At 45.2% G+C, this 18,779-nt stretch overlaps 1 protein-coding gene across 1 annotated transcript in view; it reads left to right on the top strand.

Annotated features, from left to right (window-relative positions):
• The window catches only part of LOC306704929 (serine/threonine-protein kinase WNK2), a gene marked incomplete at its 5' end in the record, with an annotated part of 39,438 nt that extends 23,320 nt beyond the window's left edge, over positions 1-16,118 (top strand). Inside the window, 19 exons of the mRNA XM_079171538.1 lie at positions 605-766; positions 999-1,379; positions 2,393-2,698; positions 2,916-2,956; positions 3,899-4,058; positions 4,160-4,276; positions 4,815-4,985; positions 5,255-5,306; positions 5,576-5,674; positions 6,101-6,891; positions 7,480-7,537; positions 7,631-7,704; positions 7,889-8,538; positions 9,787-10,013; positions 10,173-10,397; positions 11,783-11,881; positions 14,313-14,357; positions 14,870-15,165; positions 15,744-16,118. Of these exons, the coding sequence (XP_079027664.1) occupies positions 605-766; positions 999-1,379; positions 2,393-2,698; positions 2,916-2,956; positions 3,899-4,058; positions 4,160-4,276; positions 4,815-4,985; positions 5,255-5,306; positions 5,576-5,674; positions 6,101-6,891; positions 7,480-7,537; positions 7,631-7,704; positions 7,889-8,538; positions 9,787-10,013; positions 10,173-10,397; positions 11,783-11,881; positions 14,313-14,357; positions 14,870-15,165; positions 15,744-16,088 (4,299 nt within the window). The 3' untranslated portion in view covers positions 16,089-16,118. The remainder of the gene's footprint in view (positions 1-604; positions 767-998; positions 1,380-2,392; positions 2,699-2,915; positions 2,957-3,898; positions 4,059-4,159; positions 4,277-4,814; positions 4,986-5,254; positions 5,307-5,575; positions 5,675-6,100; positions 6,892-7,479; positions 7,538-7,630; positions 7,705-7,888; positions 8,539-9,786; positions 10,014-10,172; positions 10,398-11,782; positions 11,882-14,312; positions 14,358-14,869; positions 15,166-15,743) is intronic.
• Positions 16,119-18,779: the final 2,661 nt, after the last annotated feature.

The raw sequence follows: 18,779 nt of genomic DNA, 5'->3' as shown, positions 1-18,779 counted from the left end.
TGCCCTCCTCTGACCTCGCGCCTGTTTTCATTTTTCATCAGTTTCAACCCTATCTTTGCATCGCTGCTATCCTGAACCAGGTAGAACGCCTTTGTCTCAACACAATATGTCACTGTGGGACTCAATGTTGGAGGGACAGAAAACTAATGCACTTAAACAAGAAAACATGATTATTTATGGCAGTGCCGTTATTACTTTTGGAGCTACTCATATCGTGGTGCCTGGTTCTGAAATTGGAAGCAGCTGCGCTGGTGGTCAGTAGGTGAATGAAAATATGAACAGCTCAACAGGAGCTCTCTCAGACAACAGCCGACAGCGAGTTGATGGAAACAGTAATGAAAACAATAACAGTGGTCTTAGCCGCTGCATCCGCCAGCCCTCCCAGGCTTGGTCTGCGTCTGCTTTGTGGTACTCGGTGCTCCAGCTCGTGCAGCAGGTTCAGACAGGGACAGGATGGGAAATGTCAGCTATTCTGATCTGGGTCAATAGCAGGAAATGCAGATTTCCAAACGAAGAGATGAAACTGGAAGCTCTGCCATTATTGAACTTCCTTGCTCTTTTTTTTTGCTTTTTTTTTATCCCTCCTCTTTTTGTTCTTCTGTAGAATATTCCTGCTGGTCATTGCATTTCTCAGCTTGGACACGATGGACAGGCTTTAGGTGGCCAGGTACTGCCTCCTCAACAGTCGATGGCTCAGGGAACTGTCCACCAACAACTCCAACCTCTGCAGATTTCAAACTCTGTACCGCCAACACATCCATCCCAGGTATTGTCTGTTCTTGCAGCTTTCACTGATATCTCCCCTGGATAATATCCGCTCATTCTCTTTGTGTCCCGAGATATCGTACGCCTCAGCAGTTTTAGTTTTTTTTTCTATCTTGGATTTTACAGACAAATAACAATATGGATTAGACGCAAGTTATCTCGATGCATCGTGCATTTGCTCTCTAGATTATTTGATTTTCCTCTGTTTCTTCCTTTCTTTATTTTCCCTTCAGTTTCCTTCACAGTATCCCACAATCCAGGTGATGACAGCTGACTGTGAATCCTCCTACCCTCACCCTTCAACCTCCTCTTCTCTCAATCACATCTTCCTTTCTCCTGGACAGACTGTGACCCCCTCTGTCTTCCCCCTTTCGCCTCTGCACATTGAAAACGTGTTAGCTTCACCCATCCCGGTGTCCCTTATGCCTTCCCCCTCACCCGTGCTGGGACCCACATCCCCGCAGCACCAGCACACCGCTGGTGTTAGAGCTGAAGCTTCTCATTCACAACCTGCGTTTATATCGGCACCATCCACCCACCCCTTACACACACACACTGCCCCGTGCCAGAACACACACTCTCCCACAAATGGCAGCACTCAGCCTCTGATTCAGGTAATTATGTTGGCTGCAGTGGAGTGCAGATGTTTACCAAGAGGGTGTGAACTGGAAGCTTTGCTTGTGATAATCTCTGTCAGATTGTTTTTTTTACATCCAACAAAAGCTTTGTTTTTATGGCCACTGTGCTGTTGTTCTGTGGCTGAAGGCTAATCACAGTTTACATGTTAAAGTTACTGCGAGGAACTTTTAACTGGTTATGAAACGGTCTCAGTTTAATACTGATGCCTTTTGTATGACCTACATAAGTTAACAAGCGCGTCAGCGAGATGATTGGCTATTTCTACAGTTATTCTTTGTGTGTCATCGGTTGGATTCGGCGCAAAATCAGATGAAATCATGCAGGTTCACCAGAAACTTCTTCAGCTCAGACCCCAGCAGCAACCAGTCCACCGTGGACAGACTCAGATCCGGCTTCCCTGCCTTTGACCTGCAGTCAGAGCTACGGCGAGAGGAGGAGAGCTTAGCGCCCGGCGGCAGCAGCAGCAGCAGCTCCTCCTCCAGCCAGGAGCAGAGCTACTCCTCGCTGCTCTGCTGGTCCTTGCAGGGAGCATTCACTGACACCATGCTGCTGGAGACCCAGGCCGTATTGCTGGGCCCGCTGAAGTGAAGGGAGTCATGGGGGAACCAGGACTGAGCAGAGCACACTGTCAGACCCCTGCTGCAGTCAAATTAAAGGTTTTCTAAAGGGACTCTGGTGCGCAGAAACACTACTGCTTTCGTCCACAGGGGCCGCCAAAATCAGCACTAAATGAAAGTTCCTTGTAGTAACTTTATAGTCGGATTAATTAAATAATGCAGATGAGAAGATAAGTGCTGTTATAGTCACTGTACTTCATAAATGAAAACCCTGTAGAATATAGAAGTTTGAGGACATTTTTTTGAATCAAGAAACGGCACAACAGCCAAAAGTTTAAACATCTCAAAATGTCTGCAAAGGATTCAGAGTCTTCCAAGATAACATAATTATGTTTAGTAAAATTGTGTTATCTTGTTTGTCTTCCCAGCAGGCGCAGGTCGGCCATCCTGAGCTTGTCTCCTCTGCTCAGCTCAGCCAACCTGCAGTCTTCTCCTCACCTTTGCAGAACGGGACCGACGTGAGCGCGGTCACCACCGCTGCCCAGCTGGACAACAAGAACCCATGCCAGCTGGCCCCGCAGGCCCAGAGTCAGGTTCAGAGCCAGGTTCCTGTACTGCAGCCCTCTGACTCTCAGAAGGCATTATCTGGGTCTGCCAGTTCCAGTCTGAGTCAGCAGAAACAGCTCAGTAGTCTCACCGGAGCTGCAGGTCAGGGTCCAACAGAGACCAACGCGGAGGTATGGCCATATGACTCACTTCCACATTCTTTAGTTCTCGTTTTCTATTTCATCCTCTGCCCACCTTGCTTTGCAAATATACAAGTGCAGTCACATGTAGTGGCATGTACTTCCTCTCAAGTCACCATCAGGAATGTCAAATACAATAGCTGATAAATGTTACTCTCTTTTATTCCTTCTCTCTGATCGTTTGTTTCTGTATCTGTTGTGTCTGTAGGATCAAGCAGAGAAACACACTGGAGGACAGAGCTATGACAGGTACGAGTCTGTGCAGGTGACCAGTCAGTGATTCTAAGACTTGTAACAAATGTATATTGGAATATTAGCAGCATTCTGCCTGGTCTCAAACGGTTTTCCGTCCTCTCTTACTTCAGACTTAAATAATTAGAGGCTCTATTGTTTACATAGTTACAGTAGCCACACCCATCTTGAAAGGATGCCTAGCAGAACCTTGCATTGGTTGACTATATTGCTCTTTTGTCTCAAACAAAGCAAAATCAAAAGCATTGACTGTTTATTTCTTACACTCCTTGAGTCACAGACGTTGTTTGCCTTTAGAAAACATTTGAGGGCGTTCCACAAGTCCGGTGACTGATGTGCGATCCTCGTATTTCTTATATCGTAATATTTGATGTGTAATGTGGATCTCAATGCTAACTAGTCTGGCAGGCTATCGCCCAAAGGACAGCTCTCCAGCTGCTCACAGACGTCTGTAGAACCAGAATGCACCCTGATGAACACTCTGATGGCGTCCATCAATCTTTCGTATCGTTCTGACCAGCAGCAGCTAAAACTCCTTTTAGTTTAAGTTCAGTTGTTCTTTCACAATCGATAGCAGAAAGCTTATCCCCCCATAAATCTATATCCCCTTTAAGCTCATGTGGAGTTTAGCGGCACCCATGGTTGATATATCAGGCTTTTGCCAAATCCTGCAGGCATTCCAGAGCAGCGATAAACTTTACAAAACTTTTTCACTAAGCTCCATATCGAGGCCGGGAGGTAGAAATGTTCTTATTTACTGTTTCTCTTTCTGTCAATGTGCCATCTTTTGAACGTGTCTGGACGTGTTTGAACATGTTTGAACAGGTACCTTGTTATCTTGAAACTGATGGCCAACCTAAATGTAGAGCAGTGTGCTCAGTATTTGGGTATTAAAGAACAAGGCCATACTTTAACTGATGTACTTGTCCCTCTCCTCAGTGTCAACTCCGATGCCATGTCAGGGAAGGAGATGAGCGACGGTTATGAGGGGACCCATGGAGGTAAAGGCGACGGGAAAGTCCGCAAACACCACCGCCGGTCCATGCGCACTCGTTCCCGACAAGAGAAGATCAACAGGCCGAAGCTCAACATGCTCAATGTGGGTAACCGAAACACCTTTCCGACGTGAAAGACGTCTCTTTAAGTCGATGTTCAACAATAATGTAGAAGCTGACAATGTATTTACCGCTCTTGTTGCAGGTGTGCAACACGGGCGATAAGATGGTAGAGTGTCAGTTGGAAACTCACAACCACAAAATGGTCACTTTCAAGTTTGACCTGGATGGAGACGCACCGGAAGAGATTGCTACATACATGGTACGCAGGAGACAAAGCCGGTGCCACTTCAAATGATGCGAAGGTTTTTGTAGCGCGCTGTAAGCTGCCTGAGATGCTTTCCTCAAGCTCAGAACTCTGAAACTCCCCGTGTTGCTGTTCTGAGCTGCAATGCAGCAAAAATATATTCGTCTGTGTCTCTCTCTCTTGCTCCTTCTCGCTCCTCCTGTCCCAACCGATTTATATTGGCCTCGTATTTATAGATAGATGAATATTTATGGCAAAACTGCTCCACCAACGTATCATGTATAATAAAGGTGGTCCAAGGCAAACGCCCACTTGTGAAACTTATCACAGCAATGTATTTAATCAACTTGACGTTGTGAAACGCTTAGACAAATAAACACTTGATGAACTTAACCAATTATGCAAAAGTCTTTATTGGATTTTCTTGGGCCTTATTGGAAATTCAATCATTTTGTTAACATCTGTTGTTTCTGGCACAGTTTTATTTCCTGCATTTCTTGTTAAGCTAAACCCCTTATTGTCCTGTCTCCTTGTCCTCCACTGTGTCCGTCAGGTGGAGAATGACTTCATTCTGCCTTTAGAAAAAGAAATGTTCATCGAGCAGCTTAAGGACATAGTGGACAAGGCTGAGGACATGCTGAGTGAGGACGCCGAGGGTGAGCGGAACTCTGACCAAGGAGGCAGTCCCAAACAGAGCGAAGGCGCCGGCGCTCTGGGGACAGAGGTGAGAAAGGAACTGTTGACTGTTAATAGTTGCAATGGCACAATGTGTCTACGAGTGCCTTGGATTCATCATCCTGACAGCATGACTCTGCACGCAACGCTGCCAACAAGAGCTGCCAAAAATACCGTTCCTGCTGATGTGACATTTTGATCTAACTGAATTTGTTTCTGAGGTTCAGCTTTTTGGCTCGTTGAGGATACCTTTTTGAAATGCCTATTACATGGATGCACACGTGTCAAATCTGTGTAGTAATCCTTCCTTTTCTTCAGGGATTGAAGGCTTCCGCACCCAGCACAGCACAGCAGGTGTACCAGCAAAACGGTAAGACTTTGAGCTACCTGGAACTTATGCATCCACGTTCACAAAATCCACTCACACTTTTCAGATGTAGTTAAACTCGGCTGCCTCCCTGCACATCTGCATTTTTAGGAGGCATATTGCAGTGTGAGGATGATTTTCTGAATTGATTTGAAGTCTGTTTCTTTTCTTTTGTTTCTCAAGGGTCAGTCGGTACATTTAGCTCTTTTACTGAATTGATATTCTAGTAGACGTGCGTTTTATGAGCTTTCCTTCCTCTCTGTCCTTGACAGTCCTCCACACTGGCAAGCGCTGGTTTATCATCTGCCCTGTGGCTGAGACGCCTATATTGGACAAAGAGAAGACGACATCTCACACCTCTACAGTCCAGGGTATGCTGCACACTCACAAACACATTACCATTACTGCTTCACGTCTTTAGGTTCACTACTTTGTGATATGAGCCCAACGAGCGGCAGCTTTCTTTGCCAGTAGTATATTTTTCTATAGAATAAGCTGAATCGTTTCTGTCTGACTTGCTGCTGTTTGTAGTGAAGATGGTGCGCGTGCATCAGAGTGTGCTTCTGTGTGGTTCATCTGTTGGGGTCAGTTATATAAGAGTGCTTCTGCAGTGGTTCTAGGCGGAAATGAAGGGCGGGATTCATACTCCAGCTGACGGAGCCTGATGGGGGAAGACAGGCTGTGATGTAACACTCGGGCACCCACAGGACCCAGCCTCCCTTCCTCTTCACGGCCTTGGCTGTTTAGCTCCCAATCTGTTCTACTCCTAATTAACTCTGATCTTTTTATGTCCCCAGAATCTGAAAAGTCTGCCTCATCGTCAGTCAGGCCCAACGGCAACACTACTGCAGCGGCAACCCCAGTCGCATCTTTATCCTCCCAAAGCCTGTCTGCCTCCTCCTCCTCCTCTCTGCCCCCTGCAGCTCAGACCTCAGTGCAGCCTCAAGAACAAAACATCGACCAAACCCGTCTCCAGCAGCCTCAGCCCTGTGTAACTAACCACGTCCTTGCTGCCGGTGCCGGCCATCACAACTTCCTTCCTGTGGAAGAGCCTTGCATCTCTGCTGTCTCCATTGTAACAGACATTCCATGCTGCGCTATTGTGCCGCCTGTCACTCTGGATGTGAAAGGAGCAGCTAGTGGTTTGACCTCTGCCCAAACTAATCAGCCCAATCAGAAGGTCAGTCCCACCGGAGAACTACCCCCTCAGCTGGCCTCCCATCAGTCTGTGGTCCTGCAGCAACCCTATGCCACGCCCATGCAGCCTGGGACCGTCACCTCCCAGCCCCAGAGTCCAGCGCATCAGACCCCCCAGAGCTCCCAGTCGTCGAGCCACCTGCAGCCGGCGAGCGGGGGGCCAGGCGAGTCGGACAGTGACGGACCGCGCAGGGTGGAGTTTGCAGACCGCACCATCAAGACTTTGGACGAGAAGCTGAGAAACCTGCTGTACCAGGAGCACGCGCCCTCCCAGCCCTCCAGCACCGCATCCGACCCCCAGGCCTCCAGCACGGAGGGAGTCAGCTCACCTCCAGTCTCAGACGGCCAGAGCTCCGAGGGAGCACATACAAAGAAGAAAGGGGAGCCGCTGGTAAAATACGTGTGTGTGTGTGTGTGTGTGTGTGTGTGTGTGTGTGTGTGTGTGTGTGTGTGTGTGTGTGTGTGTGTGTGTGTGTGTGTGTGTGTGTGTGTGTGTGTGTGTGTGTGTGTGTGTGTGTGTGTGTGTGTGTGTGTGTGTGTGTGTGTGTGTGTGTGTGTGAGAAATCTGAGCAATCAAACGCTGGTTAGGAGCTAAGTTAATGGCAACATCATTGAATCATTTCCCTGCACTGTATCATTGATTTGACTATTGGCTGTTAAGAGCAAGACGAATACTGTGTTTAGAAAGAGGGTAGGGTAACACAATTACTGCCGTCAGCACCATAACTCATCCTGATCTCTTTCTCTGGCAGCTTCATTTTGTGTGTGTGTGTGTGTGTGTTTCTCTCTGCGTGCATGCATACTGCCAAAAACAAATCAGGGTCTGAGTCATTCTGCAAAAGCTGAGGTCAGGAGGGGAGACTGGCTAGCCTTACCACACTGATCTAGCACATGTAACGATTTACCACGTTCTACTATTCAAATGATTGCGAACTCCCACACACACACACACACACTCTCTTCTCTTTTTCTCTGTTAGCCTCAGATTCCTGAGCGCACAGATAGTGTGGGTGCACTGAGTGACTCTGCAGTGGCAGGTAGGTAGCATTGTTTCTGTAATGTTGTCCGTATCATGTTATTACTGCTCGCTGGTTTGAGGACCGGTTCCATCATTCTTCCTGCTCCTTTAGCCACTAACAGGGTTGTGAACAGAAGAGATGTGACCACCAGCTCCGGTTCCTACGGCTCCAAAAGCCGCTTTCAAGTAAGAATCCACTTTCAAAAACACAAATGTCCTTTTGACCAAATGTAATAATATTACAGATCATGATTTGTGCCTTTGTCTGTCCTGGGTCCAGTTTGCTGCTTAAACATTGCATTAGTTGATGATGTTTATGGACCCTAATTTTGTTATAAACGCAGGCTTCTGTTCCTTCCAGATCATCCCCACTCCAGCGGATGTCGTTTGCCGTTTAGAGAAAAGCAAGAAGAGCTGCAGCACCTGCAGTTCCCCGGCACCCTCTAGTGGCTCTGCAGGCTCATACAGCCAGTCGCGGGGCCCGGGCAGGAATGACCAGGACTGTGGGTCGGTGGACAAATCCTCTGTGACGGCTGCAGCCGATCACGCAGGAACGTCCAAACCCAACAGCAGTAACCGCTACTCTGCCCCGCCGAACTTCTACCAGGCCACCCCGACGTCCAGCCCCGACGTCACACCACGCCACATCCCCCGGGCCCAGACGATGGACACTTCGACCCATCACAACTACCACCACCCCTCCCACCTCTACTCCGACTCGGCCGATGAGGAGAGCAGCAGCGTCGCCCTTCCCGCGGCCCACCCGGCTCCCCCGGCTCACGCCCAGTCCGAGCACAGCGGAAGCGACCTCATGAAGAGGGCGGTGGCCTTCCTGCGGCGCTCTGGTCGGACCAAAAGCGAGCAGAGCTCCGATTCGCCGAGTCGACAGCCCCTGGCGATGAACGGTCACGCTGCCGCGCCGTCTGCGGGGCACGCCCACTCATCTTACATCAGCAGTGACAACGACTCTGAGTTTGAGGATGCAGATATGAGGAAAGAACTGCAGAAGCTGAGAGAAAAGTAAAGTAACACATATACATTCACACTACAGGTGAATAGGGTATAACATAACTAATGAATGAACTAAACGGTATCGCCATTAACCTTCCCCAGTTGATTACTTTTGTTTTGTTTCACAAGTTCTCTGAAAATGTATGATTGAATATGCAAATGAGGCATTATCTTGCGTAAATTTCCAGAACAGAAATCTGAGTATTGGTTCAAGACAGGTTCAAAATTCTCGTTTCATTTTTTTGACATATTACGGTCAAAGTGTTTTTACAGAGGGAATTTTAGATATCTCTTTGCACCACTCAAAGTACTGTCAACATCCATGAAAGAAAAAAAAAAGTCCATGTGTTTAGTAATGAAATGTTATATAAATCAGGCAATGAATGATATACGAACAGACCCCTCAGTAAAAACCAGAAATCTCCACTTCAGTAACACTTACATACACCAACAGAGTCTGAGAAAGACTGAGGTGTTATGGAAGCAAAACAACCCGAACGGAGCAAATCTGTGACGTTGTATGTTTCAGGAAACATTTACTTGCGTTGCGTCCCCCCAACTTGAACCATGACTAAAGGCTGCGAGTAGCAGCGTTTATCCTGCTCGTAGCAGAGAACTCCTAAAGTAATGGCAGGAAAAGAAGTGCGAATAACTTCCTTCCGACTGGCCGTGCCAAAAAGAAACATGGCATTCATTTATCACAGTAAGTGTGGTGCATGTGCAATGAGGATTATTTGACTCCGATAACGTGACGCATCCAAATACAGTCTGTGAAAAGTTGCTTTAATCTTTTTATTTTTGGCAGCCAGATGCAAATGTTCGACAATACCGTGATTTTTTAATAACGGTAAACTGAATGAAATGATTTTTGACATTTTCTTTGAACATAGCGAGTGCACAGAGCTCATCAAAGACTTCAGTGTTGTTGTATCATTATTGTTTCTCACAGTATTTTCAGTGACGCTAATGATCACGTAGAAGCCCACAAAATGATGGGATGCCATTAAGTTGAGGCTCGTCAGTTGAGTCGACACAACTTTGTTTCTGAAAAAACACGGGGAGATTTTTTGAAGGACTTGAAATATCCGACGCATGCATCAAAGGTACCATGACTGCAAGCTGTACTGACGGAGGCGTCAGTGGACCGCATGGAGAGTAAATTACTGAGCGAGTGTGAAAAGACGACGAAAACATGAGCCGAAATTGACTCGCAGGCAGTTAATCTCCGTCTGTTTTCTCCCTGTACCTTCTCACTAGACACATGAAGGAGATCTCTGAGCTGCAGTCGTTCCAGAGGAGCGAGATTGAGCATCTGTACACGGAGCTGGGCAAATCGCTGCCCCCCAATGTGGGCCTACTTCATGCCGCACCCCCAAGTGGCCGCAGGCGCAGGGCCAGCAAACACAAGCTGAAGGCCGGGAAGCTGCTCAATCCGATGGTGCAGCAGCTCAAAAACAATCTCAACACCGCCGCAGAGAGGAAAGGTGTGTGGGTATTTTTTGATGGCGGGGGTTGATAAGTGGCGTACGTGACGAGTCGTGTGCACGGGAGAGAGTCTGAAAGCACACACGTCAGGTTCAGAATGTGTGATTCACAGAGTGATTCACTCTGACTCACACTTCTTTGTTTTTTTCTGCTCCAAGGTGAGAGCGCCGCCAGTTCATCCGGCTCCCCGGCTAAAAGTTCAGTTCTGTCCGACGGCTCTGCTCACTCCAGTGGCAGCTCCAGCTCCTGCAACCAGCCCAGTGCCCCCCCAGAGCAGGTCCACACCCAGCAGCCCTGTTCCCTGAAGGGCTCTTTCTCCTCGGACAACATCTACGCCGGGCTACACGGGGATGGAACGGCCAACCAAGCCGGCCCCGGCCAAGGTACACATTATGGGTTCATGTGCATGCTGATGTGTGTGTGTGTGTGTGTGTGTGTGTGTGTGTGTGTGTGGGACATGCCATCTACTAAACAGCCACTAGGGCTGAGGCAAATGCTTAGCAGTGTTAAAGTTGTCCATACTGTCCATGGACAACATCTTTCAAGTAGCTCAAGATCAAGAGTCTCATCTCGAAGGATTACAGACACAAACACACCTCACACTGTTTGTAGGGCAACTTAAAATACTATTTATTTATATTTATGACCAGTAATCGTCTGAAAGCAGAGGTTGGCAATATATCCAAAGAATTAAGTGGTACACATTTTAAAGTTCACATTGTAAATTACTATTATAAGTCAATTCAAGTCATACTTTGTATATTTAGCATTGGGAGAAATAAAAAAGGCAAAGAACAGTAAGTTCATATATTAAGGTTATGCCAAGAACTTGATGTAAATATAATATGAGATAAAATATTAAATACAGGAAAACATGGAAAATGATTCACAGTGTGTATACTATAAGCCACAGTATAGAAGATAAGATATTGATAATAAATACTACTAAATAAATACGGCTCATTGTTTTTCAGCAGCCATTATAAAAGCTTATTATTAATCAAGCCACGCTTTAGACTACTGCAGGTTTGACAGAACAACCCGAGAGCTGTCTTCATTCTAACGTCAGTAGTTCATGCTGACGGATGTACAGGAATAAAACATGGTGGTTTATTGAGTTTGCCAACAATATTTTTTAAATGTCACTGTAACTCCTATATTCGTCCTCAAGCTGTTACCAGTTTGCCATGTTTTCTTTTTTAGTTTGAGATGTTTTGATCTCGTTTAATTTAAGATGGTCAAGAATCAGCTGCTCTGTGCAGCTGATGAATGCAGATTTAGTTTTGTTAGATCTAAGCGCTGGTCAAAGTCTTTCTCTTGTTTCCAGTGTAACAGGAAACGTTCAAATGTGGTTCATATTCATTTTGTTTTGAATTTATTCTAAATTAAAAGTAGATATATTTGTTTTTTGTTAAACTTTTTTCAGCAATATCATTTCTACTACATTTTATCTTCAGTTGCAGTGTATTTTCATATTTCTGCTGTTACAAAAGCATGTTTGGGGACAGGTGCAAAAATCAAATCAAACAATGATACATTAATGAACAAACAAATAATCTTCGGGTCATAACTCGAGCATACAACCACGTTATTCTTCCCCTAACGATGCTCTCTATTATCAGATGTATTTACTGTAGTGGGATCCTGCATATCGTGCACTCCTTCTTAGTCTTTTGATGGTGGGGGTTTCTCATCCCAGTCTCTGTACACTTTTACAAAGTGTGTCTCTTGTTTCTTCTCTTCTTCCCTCTTATATTCATTTTCACAGGCTGGACGGTTTACCACCAAACGTCAGAGAGAGTCACCTATAAATCTAGTAGCAAACCACGCACTAGATTCCTCAGTGGACCCGTGTCTCTGTCCATCTGTTTGTATTTGTTCTTTTCTATTTCCCCCTCGCTCATTTCCATCTTCTCTTTATTTAACCTGCCTCTCTCTCTCTTCTATCAACCATTTAAAGAAACAAAATGTATCTGTGATATAGTGGATCTTCTATTTCACCCTCCTCACCTGACACTCATTTTCTATTCCTACCACTCGACCTCCCCCCCCCCCCCCTCCCCTAAACCTCGAAGCTTTATGTTCCCGTATGATATTTTCCTTCTGACCGCCAGAGGATATCCATCACATGCACACGTGATGTTACTATTCAAAACTCATGTCTACAAAGTCAACTGAGTCTAGATAATTCAGGAAAACGCCACCAGAATCAACGGCCTGTGCAGCCGGGAAATGTTTCCTTTTCATCTTCAAGTAATCCATGAAGCCGCTCACCTGTGTTTCAGCTTCTGGCTTTGCTGGAAGTCCCTTCACCCGTGACTGTGCAGACACTCGTTTGTGCCACTTAGAGCTTATGCTCACGTTATGACTTCCTTTAATAACATCGGTGTCCTCTTGGTGGTTGAAGTTCTGCTGCATCAGCTTTTATTTAAAACCCTGGGGACTACAGGATTGGATGAGATGACTGGACTCCTGATAGGAGGGGAGCGTGACTCTCTCCAAAGACCCTCCTCAAATTCAGACAGCATTTTGTTTTTGGCAATAATAGTAAATATACTGTCAGTAGGATGAACTCACCTTGCTCCTCTGATGTAATTCATCTATATTATTGCCAGCTATGGTGTAGAATTAGACTATGCATGTTTGACAGAGTTATAAATTCAACACCGATTCAAGTGGCATGCATTTGGAAGTCAATCAACCTTTTTTTTTTATCTCTTTTCCTTGCAGTAAAGTTGCAGGATGACTTCAGACCTGTTGCACTTTGTGCAGGCATTTTGATTCAGATGGGTTTCAGCGCTCTGATTAGTTTTCTATGTTAAGTTGAGACGAGAGGCTGTGCTTCATCAAAGCAGAAGTTTTCTACGTCGATTGCTGAAAACATTGCTCATGAAAACAATTTCACCGTAATTCCTATACCTCTCGATATCAAGTGTAACTCCCAAGAGTGCTTCCAGGATAGAACAGGATCTATGAACTCAGTGACCCCAAAGAGTCAGTTTCTTGGCATGAAGCTTGAAAAGGAAACCTATCCGGGGTGTGTGTGGCCTCCAATACCCAGGCTGCAGGAAACTTACATGTTGTAGGTTTTTTGTTAGCTGTAGCCTGGTATTCATCCACAATTCACAGAACCACAGATCCATTCATAAACCATTCATTCATGGGTATAATGCCCCCCCCCTCCCATACAAATGCTTTGTGCAGTGCTTCTGGCTTAAAAAAAACAAATGCACTGGGGCTAGTTCTCTCCAAACATGGGCCTGAGGTCAGATCTAAAACCAGACAGGATCCTTGTTTGTACAAATGTGTGTGTGTGTGTGTGAGAGAGAGAATGCCAAAACCTTTATTTTTTCCCTTTTTGTATCCATCCACTGTTAATTTAAATTGTATAACATCTCCCTAAGTCCAGGCACTTTGCCCCAGTCAGCAGTCCTCATGTACATTAACACAGAGGGGAAACAAACCCCGCCCCTCCCTGATAGGCAGCTCTCTCTGTCCCTCATGTTTGGACGGAGAAGACGTGCATGGTGCAGGCCGCCAGGCAGGGCACTGATGGAGACTTGCTCCGCCAGACGAAGGGCTGTATCATCAATATTACTTCTTTTCTTTTTCCTCCTCCTTCCACCTCTCCCGAGTTACCTGCATGTTTCTGACTTTAGTGCTGACTCTGAGGAGGTCCAGCTAGTATCTGTGTGCTCTTTCAGTTTGGAGTTTTATTTATTTTTGGTTTCACAGGCATTGACACGTCGACAAAGGGATCTCTTTTTAATCCAGGCTTCCTTTTCGTAGACGACACTTTTATCTCGTTACGGTCGCTCGCTGCCGACTCACGGAAAACAATAAATTCTAAACTAAATCAAGATGATTTGACTCTTGTCGTCGTAGAGGCGATTGAGATGATAGTGACTGCATTTTGCCAGAGTTCTCTCCAACAACATTTCAGCTGCTTTCAAGTAAGTTAATTTAGAAGGCAGCATAACATATGACGGTCTTCATCCTGACATTGTTGCTATAAAAGCAGGAACTATTTTAACGCGCCGCATCACAAACCACGGCTCGGTGTGCTCTCCGTCAGGTTCACGTTCTGATAGTCACCTTTGATTTGAAAGAGAACACCTAGGCTCCTTCTTCCACGCCTCCTCACTTTTAAACCCCTTTGTCCTCCTTTTCCCTCTTTCTCTCTCCCCAATTGTTTTAATAGCTGAATGTGCTTTTGAAGCAGCTTCTCCACATTCGTGTGGTGTGCAGTGTGTCCTGGCCTAACTGTTCCTGTCTTGTGCTGTTCTACCTTTTTATAGGGTCCACTCTGAAACGACTATGTCTAGGCAAAGAGCGCAGTAGTAGTAACTATCTCATTTACTTTCTTACTCTCTGTCCTTCCTCCTCTGTCCCCACTATTTCAGTCCTTATTTTTGTATGTGCACTTTGTTTTCTTTCTTCTTCTTTTGTTTCGGCACTTTGTTGCGGTTATTGTCGAAGATGTGGGTGCTCTACAGATTGTTGCATTGGTTTACATTTTTGTCGTTGTTTTGCATGTTGGTGTCGATGTCTTGATTGCTGAATTTTGTCATTGCTAGCATATCAAACATTTCATTTGTCTGTGGAAGTCACTCATGTTGCAATCCTTTGGCTGCTATGTTGGCAAAACACGTCACAGTAAATCAAATCTGGAGACATTTACTCAACAAAACCTCTTAAAGTTGGCTCTCATGACGGTGATATAATGGGTTCTTTGTGTCTGAAGTGCCTTACATTACGCCAAACAGCAGCCAATTGATTTGACTGACATCTTTTTATTTTTTGATTCTTTTGACGTGGCCACTTTTTTTTTTTAATACCTTTTGTGTCTTTTCAGGGTCCGCTTTCAACTCCGCCACGTCGGCCTCCGGTCACACACAGCCGCCGCTCACGTCAGCCACACCCTCACCATCTCCCCAGCCAATCACGCGGCTTGCTCAGGTCCAGACCAACAACAGCAACAACAAGAGAGGCACGTTCACCGACGATCTTCTCAAACTGGTGGACGACTGGACGAAGGAGACCGTGACGGCGGCCAATCAGCCGCGCCCCTCCCTCAACCAGATCAAACAGCAGAGACGGCAGCAGGACCTGGAGTCCAGAGCGACACCCATGGGAGCAGCTCCACACGAGGTATTCACAATGGAGATGAAGGATCAGTTGTGCTTTGATCATAGTGGAGTAACGGTACAAGAAATTCAGTTCGATATCTACCTCGGTTTGTGGGTCACGGTTCGGTACAACAGGGAAAACGCACAAAATAACTGTGGTTCATTGGCCATAATTCTTACTTTAATTAACAGTCAAGGTACTCAAATACTGGCATATTATCTGTAATGTAAATAAAAAGTATTTCTGATTCCGCAACGCTCCATCATAAGACTTCGACCTGTTATTATACTGGGCTGTAGTTTACGCTCGCTTCTGCAGGACACATTGTAGCGGAACTCGAGCACTTTCACCATACGTTTTAAATCTGTGTTGTTTACTATCGAGTGTGTTTGCATATTCGCAGCGATACTCTATACAGTATAGACTCATGCTATAGAGTCTATAGCATGAGTATAACACTCGCTCTCCAGAATTTCTGTTCCGCGTGTGCGAGTAGTAGACAAAAACAGCTGTTTAGGTCACAGTGCGTACGGAGAGGATGTCGCATACCGAACCGAACGTCCTGTATTGAGTGGTTCAACGACTCCCTTCTGTTTCAGATGAAATGCCACGTTGGTCCCCGCAAGCTTCAGCTGCCTCTTTCCTGCCCGCTGACTACCGCTTTGGGCCCCGGTGTGCCCACAAGCCAAGCTCCCAACTCCTCAGCAATGCTCCCTGCTGGGTACCTTTCGCCAGCGGGCTCCTATGGAGGCATGGCTCCTGGTCCTCTTTACCCACAGCAGTGGCCTGGCAGTCCTGCAGGGTCCGTGAGTCCCGTAGGCCTGCTCGGTGCTGCGAGAATGATGCCCTATGCCACAGTGGCAAACCCAGGGGTCCAAGCCCACCCTCTGGTCACGCACGACCCCGAGAGTGGCCCCTGTCCAAAAACCACTAGGACTACCTAATCTGCTCACTAACGGTTGTTAGTGTGTTCGGGCGCCATCGTCCAAACTTCACTCCGTTGTGGTTCAGCAGAGCCACAAATTTACATAGTCTGATCTTGTAAATTACATGACGCAAGTGTTGATATTCTTTATACAACACCTATATCTGTAGTTAGTGTGTGTGTGTGTGTGTGTGTGTGTGTGTGCGCGCGCGTGTGTGTATACTATACAGTACGTGTTAAGTATGTCTGAATACCTAATGCTTTTTGGCTTTGGTTTTGACTAAACTCAGCCATACAAGACAAATTGTCTGCAGTCTCGAAAAACCCATTTTTTCCTTTTTTTTCTGTATTACTGCAGTTTTCACATTGATTTTTGCCTTTCTCACTTTAAACACTACATTGGAATCCAAATACCAGTGGTGTGAGATACAGTTACAAGACAGTATTTAAGATGAAGATATTTTAAGGAATGTAGTGCCTTGAACATTGATTTTTTTTTTCTCTTCTGTGAAACAAAGCATGTGTGCATCCAAGTTATTTTATTTGATGGTAGCTTGAGTGCAGTCTCTTCTTTTGTTTATGCATTACAGACACTTTTGTTTTTGGTTTACATATGAATGCCCTTGTAGAACTGCACTATTAACACTATGCTCTTATTTAAAAATAATAAAATCATGTTTTTAACCCTTGTTTACTTTCCACCCCTGTGACAGATGGAATGCCATAGTGGTGAGATGTACCGTTGCCTTGCAGAAACAAATGGTTAATGTGCGACTGATGAGAGAAAGGAAAAACAAAAACAAAGTTACGCCAGCAGCCAAACCCACTCTTTCAGGTCAAATGGTTCAGTCGGACACGGCCTCTTTTTGATAGGACAACTGATGCGTTGGACGGCACAAGAGTTGGCAGCGTTGCAGCCTCGTGCTCAGAGGAAAGGCGGTGTCCAGAGCCATGTATATACTGTACGCGGTTCCTTCTACAGTAACTGCCTCTGGTAGCGTTCTGATCAGAATGTAGCAATTAATATGTGAAGGCTTGAGGCTCAAAAGTGCAATTTAACCCCCTCCACAAAGCTTTGATCGTGGCCTTGCCACAAGCCTTATCTCTTGACGTGTGCAACAGGAGCAAGCTGATAAAAAAGTTGGACAAAGTTACAAATCACCAAACCAACAGACGGAAGTTAGCCGGCAAAGTATGAACATTGCAAACCTCCAAGCGAGCAAGTCACTACTGCTAAATGTTCTTTCAACTCGGCTATCCTATTACTCAGCATACACTGTATGTGAAATGTGTTGTGCAATCACCAGTTAAGTCTGTTTTTAAATGACTTGATGTTTGAAGCTTTTTTTTTTTTTTTTTGATGCTGCTATCGTCTGAGGTGATTCCACTGTACAGTTAAGCATTATATTCACATAAAATGGTACTTTAATACAAATTTAAATTAACAAGTGAGGCGCTCACAAAGCAGTGTTATTGCGTTGTTGAAGTTTTGATGTGTTTATTTCCCAGGTTGCTTCGGGTGACAGCCTTTTTTTTTTTTTTTTTCATTTTATTTTCAGTAATGCAAAATTCAAATGTTACTTGATGCGGGAGATTTGCACAATATAGTCCCCCTTAATTCCAATCTATGTTTAAGAGTTTCCTACACTGTATATAGTGGGTTTCACCACCTGTACTGGTCAACAGTTCATGTTCCACAAAGCAAAGATAAACAATACAGCTACAACGGTTAGATGTTTCACAACCCCACAACACATGTAAAAGATTTCAGCATCCCAAATCTGCCAAGCTGTGAATTGTACAGTTTTCTTGTAGTTTATATTTGTACATTTTGTTTTCTGACTGTGGTGATGGTGGTGGGGGGGTTGTTTTGATGCATTATTATTCCATGAATTCGGTTTGAATTGGACTTTTATAGGATATTATGCAGAGCCTTCTGCTTTGATGGAATACTTCCAGTCGTAAGAGATTTCTGTTCTCTTGTCACTTATATCTGGTTTTGTTCCACCTCCTTCGCTGCCAACTCGTGGTGAGCAGAGAAAAGGAATAACTGTTGTTGGCAAAGTCATTTGGATGCAGTGATCAGACGGAGGAGCTGATATGCACAGAAGAGGAAGATGATGATGAGGAGGAGGAGGAGCACTCCCTGACACTTCCTACTCTGCTCATTCTCACTTCTCTCTCGACAACATTGCCCCCTGGTGAAAATGCTCTGGTTGTCAAAAGGCTTGTATTCAAACTGTGTGGGATTGCTTCTGCCTGCTGTATGTCCCACTGCATTACCCCACCCTGCCCTGCTGCACTCTAATCACAGACTGTATGTTCAGAGAAATAAATATTATTTTGTGCTTGATGGTGTGTTTCAATGTGGTTTTTATTGCCTTTTTTTCATTATTTCAGAGGTTATAATATTAAAATATGTTATTTAGCATGGAGTTAAGATAAATTCAATCAATGCATTGTAAACCAGAACTAATTTTTTTTTTCTCATCCATAGAAGATGTTAAAAGTGTTTTTAAAGATGTATTTGAAGGTGCGACGCGCACTCAGGCCACCTTTCACTCAGTCCTGCCGACATCTTTGAAACAAAGCCGCAGATTCGCCACATTCAACTTGAAATTACCCGTGGGAACGAATTGGCCCGCTAGAAATAAAAATTCAGTATACTCTCCGAACAGAATATTATTTATATTACTACAAATTATTTGTT

The sequence above is a fragment of the Pholis gunnellus genome, assembly GCF_910591455.1.
Source record: "Pholis gunnellus genome assembly, chromosome: 2".
NCBI lineage: Eukaryota > Metazoa > Chordata > Actinopteri > Perciformes > Pholidae > Pholis > Pholis gunnellus.
Note: the sequence above shows the minus strand (reverse complement) of the source record. Positions and strands in the feature narration are given on the sequence as shown.